The 4398-nt window shown below is 47.1% G+C and overlaps 1 protein-coding gene across 1 annotated transcript in view; it reads left to right on the top strand.

The window, feature by feature from the left end:
* SNX29 (sorting nexin 29) overlaps positions 1–4398 on the top strand; it is a gene marked incomplete at its 5' end in the record, with an annotated part of 600769 nt that overhangs the window by 82186 nt on the left and 514185 nt on the right. Inside the window, one exon of the mRNA XM_011983676.1 lies at positions 2514–2596. Coding sequence (XP_011839066.1) covers positions 2514–2596 — 83 coding nt within the window. The remainder of the gene's footprint in view (positions 1–2513; positions 2597–4398) is intronic.

Genomic DNA, 4398 nt, shown 5'->3' with positions numbered 1-4398 from the left:
CAGAGTCTCACTCTGTCGCCTAAGCTGGAGTGCAGTGGCACGATCTCGGCTCACTGCAACCTCTGCCTCCTGGGTTCAAGCGATTCTCCTGCCTCAGACTCTCAAGTACCTGGGATTACACATGTCCACTACCATGCCCGGCTAATTTTTGTATTTTTCAGGAGAGATGGGGTTTCCCCATGTTGACCAGGTTGGTCTTGAACTCCTGGCCTCATGTGATCCACCTGCCTTGGCCTCCCAAAGTGCTGGGATTCCAGGCGTGGGCCACCGCGCCCAGCCTGTTCATAACATTTTTATCTAGCCTGGGTGACAGAGCGAGACCCTGGATGCTTGGTGGCAGAACCAGTATGGACACCAAAGTCTTTCTTACGCCACTGCCATCCTTGCTGCTCTTACCGTTTTCTTCTTCTGTCTCTCCTCATGTTTGTAATTTGGGGTCCCAGGGTTCTAGTACATCCTTATTTTCAACCTTAGCTCTAGAGTGGAACTTCCTGACTACTGTAAGCCATATTAGGCGCCGTGGTCTCACCTGGAACAGGCAAGAGTTCTGTTCTCTCAAAATGACACTGCTCGTAGGAAGCTCGTCCCAGTTAGTTCAGCGTTAGAAGGAATTGGTGTTGCCACACTCTTCCAGGGCGTGGAGTCTATTTTTGCTATTGATGTTAGAAAATGTGGCTAGGCATGGTGGCTCATGCCTGTAATCTCAGCACTTTGGGAGGCCGAGGTGGGAGGATTACTTGAGGCCAGGAGTTCAAGACCACCTGTCTGGGCAAGGTAGTGAGACCCTGTCTCTACCAAATAAACAACAACAAAAATTATCCAGATATGGTGGTGCACGCCTGTAGTGTCAGCTTCTTAGGAGACTGAGGTGGGAAGATCACTCGAACCCAGGAGTTCAAGCCTTCAGTGAGCTGAGATCGCGCCACTGCACTCCAGCCATTGAGACCCTGTCTTAAAAAAAAAAAAAGTTGGAAAATGCAGCAATACATGAAAAAAGAAAATCACTGTTAACCCTCAACTCCGTTATGTTGTTGATGTTTTGGTACTTTTCCTTCTAGTCATGGGGGATGTGTGTGTGTGTGTGTGTGTGTGTGTGTGTGTGTGTATCTCTGTTAACCGTGTGATGACTGGGCTGTTCTCACCAAAGATACTAAGCTTTATTTTTCACGTGATAAATTATTTGTAAACATACAGTTGATTGTTATTGTTCCCAGTAGTTACGTTCTATAAAGTTGCCATGAAGACTGAACCAGTGCTCTTAAGGGAAGTACATGGTTAGGTTGCTTTGAGCCTCTGGTCACACGTTTTGTTTTTGAGATGGACTCTTGCTCTGTTGCCCGGGCTGGAGTGCAGTGGCAAGATCTCGGCTCACTGCAACCTCTGCTTCCCGGGTTCAAGTGATTCTTGTGCCTCAGCCTCCCGAGTAGCTGGGACTACAGGCCTGCGCCACTACGCCCAGCTAATTTTTGTATTTTTAGTAGAGAAGGGGTTTTGCCATGTTGGCCAGGCTAGTCTCAAACTCCTGACCTCATGTAATCCACCCGCCTCGGCCTCCCAAAGTATTGGGATTACATGTGAGAGCCACTGCACCTGGCCTGGTCACAGCATTTTTATCAGCTGATCAATACATAACCTGGTTTTATGTCTGTTCCTGTTTAAAGACACCTTGTTTAATGTATATAGTTCATTCATTAACATTGCACTCACAACCAGCAGCACTGTAAGCCATGCCTGAATGAAGCATCTTTAACTCACAAATTATCTCTATACGGCACATCACAGCGTTCCTGTGCTTAGGAACTGTCGGCAGTACCACTTCAGCACTGTGCCTGGGGACATTTTAAACAACAAAATCAAGTGAAAAAAAAAAGGCTGGGCACGGTGGATCACACCTGTAATCCCAGCACTTTGGGAGGCTGAGGCAGGTGGATCACCTGAGGTCGGGAGTTTGCGACTAGTCTGACCAACATGGCAAAATCCCATTTCTAGTAAAAATACAAAAATTAGCTGGGTGTGGTGGCGCAGGCCTGTCATCCCAGCTACTTGGGAGGCTGAGGCACGAGAATCGGTTGAACCCAGGAGGTGGAGGTTACAGTGAGCCAAGATTGCACAAAAGAAAGAAAAGTGAAAAAAAAAAAAATGCTGAAAACATGGCAGTAAATAGACAGCAAAGAGGATGCTTGTTTGTGGTGTAAGATCTGAGGTCCCAGCTGTTCGACTTCAGCTGAGAACATGCACATTAGGGACCGAAATTATTGGCCTCTGCACATGTTCATGAATGACTGTGAAAGCACCTCGAGTATTGACTCTGGGGTTACAAATAAACTTTAGTGCGTAGATGAATTTGCAAATACGGAATCTGCAGATAACAAGGCCTGACTAATTTCCGATGACTGCTTCTATCCCTTCTGGTAGAGGTACCGGAGTAAACCGACCTCTGCTAGCTTTTGGAGTGGTGAGGGTGTGTACTTTCAATGGCCGAGCGTAACTTCCTCCTGCCTGCTTTTTCCTAGCGTGGAAGCCAGCTCTCCAGGCCACGGAAGTCCTCTGAGCAGCCTGTTACCTTCTGCCTCAGTGCCAGAGTCCATGACAATTAGTAAGTACTTTTGCAGCCACCTCCACCAGCTCTGGGATGACTCCTGGCCCTTGTCTCATGGCAGTGCCTTTGTGCTTATAGCCCTGTGACTGTGGGTTCAAGTCAGGTATGTACATCCCTGGTTGTAGACTGGAGATGTGGTGTGTGCCTGTGAATTTCCAGAACTGTGGTTAGTGCATGGCACTTGGGCGTATGTGCACGGGCGTGCCTTAGGGGTGGAGCTGCATTGCCGTAGAATTCTGTGGTTCCACGTTTCGGGGTTTGCCTCCCGTAACGCAGTTAGCTACAGAGGACCTATTCTAGTTGGATTTCCTTTGTAACTCTGGAGGACTCATTTTGTAAGTGAAGAAGAATGTGTCTCTCCAAGATGATTAAACTTTGCTAATGATCAGGCTTCAACTGTTTCCAATTTTACTACCTAGAAAAATTTTTAGAGATATAGCAAGGAAGGCTAGGTTTGAATGGCTTCGTGTAACAAAGAATCAACCAACTGTTCTATAAACCGACAGGTGCTCCTGGTACCTCACTCGCGTCTTGAGCCAGCATTTGTCCCATGGCCTCCCCTGGCTGCAGAGGGGGTGCTTGCTCCCAATTAAAAAAAAATTAGCTTTTGTTGCTAAGGAAGGAAGAAGGAGTTTGGGAGGCACCCAGCATTTTCTGATTCAAGGATGAAGCAGGAAGTGAGCAGACACTGTTACATAAACCAACAGTTGGTTTATTTTTTGTATATGAAGCCATTCAGATCTACTTTTCTTGAAGTTCTCATGGTCAAGGAGATGTGATGGAAATTTCTCTCTACCCAGAGGTAGACGGGCTGGGGCTGGCATGTGGCTCCACGGCCATCAGAGACTGAGACTCCTCCTGTCTTGCCTCGTAGGCCAAAATAGCCAGTTTAGCTCCAGCCATTTCATTCTCATTCCAGGCGGCAGGAAAGAGGAGAGGGCAAAAGGGAGACTTCGTCTGTTTCTACATATAGGATTCAGGGGCCTGAGCTTGGAGAGGGAAAATATTACAATGTTTTTCATTTAGCTCTGGGTGAAATGTAGTGTTTTCTTCAATTACGATCATTCTATTTTGATGTAATTGGTTTCCTTTGTGATATGGTATGTGTTATATATTTTAATACATTTTCCTGAAAAGGAGCCCATGGTTATTCCTAGACTACAGAATGGGCTCTTGCTACAAAAACGGTGAAGCCTCCCACCGTCACTGGAATGTGCTCACAGTATACCACTTGTGCCTGGGGCCAGCATTCATCTCATGGCCCCCCATGGCTGCAGAGGGGGCAATTGTTCTCGATAAAAAAGAAATTAGTTTTTGTTGCTAAGGAAGGAAGAAAGAGTCTGGGAGGCACCCAGCGTTCTTTGACTCAAGGGTGAAGCAGGAAGTGAGCAGACACCGCGAGGCTGCTGCGTGGGAATGGCTGGCCGCACTTTTTGTATAATGAGCGTGTGTGGTTTACTGTGGCGCTGCTCAGCCCTGAACTCGGCTGAGCAGGTGTTAATAGATCACTCGGTCTGTGGGACGTGTTAATAGATCACTCGGTCTGTGGGACACGGGGTGGTTGAGTATGTAGCTGGCTGCTTTTCACTGGTCAGTCTTTTGTTTACCACAGTACTGTTACTTACCCTATAGTTTACTTTATTATTCATTTTTATTTATTTATTTTTTTGTAGAGGTGAGGTCTCACCATGTTGTCTAGGCTGGTCTTGAACTCCTGGGCTCAAGCGATCCACCTGCCTCAGCCTCCCAAAGCGGTGGGATGACAGGTGTGAGCCACCGTGCATGGCCTTCTATAGTTT

This window comes from Mandrillus leucophaeus, unplaced genomic scaffold (genome assembly GCF_000951045.1).
Source record: "Mandrillus leucophaeus isolate KB7577 unplaced genomic scaffold, Mleu.le_1.0 Scaffold253, whole genome shotgun sequence".
In the NCBI taxonomy this organism is placed as follows: Eukaryota; Metazoa; Chordata; class Mammalia; order Primates; family Cercopithecidae; genus Mandrillus; species Mandrillus leucophaeus.
Note: the sequence above shows the minus strand (reverse complement) of the source record. Positions and strands in the feature narration are given on the sequence as shown.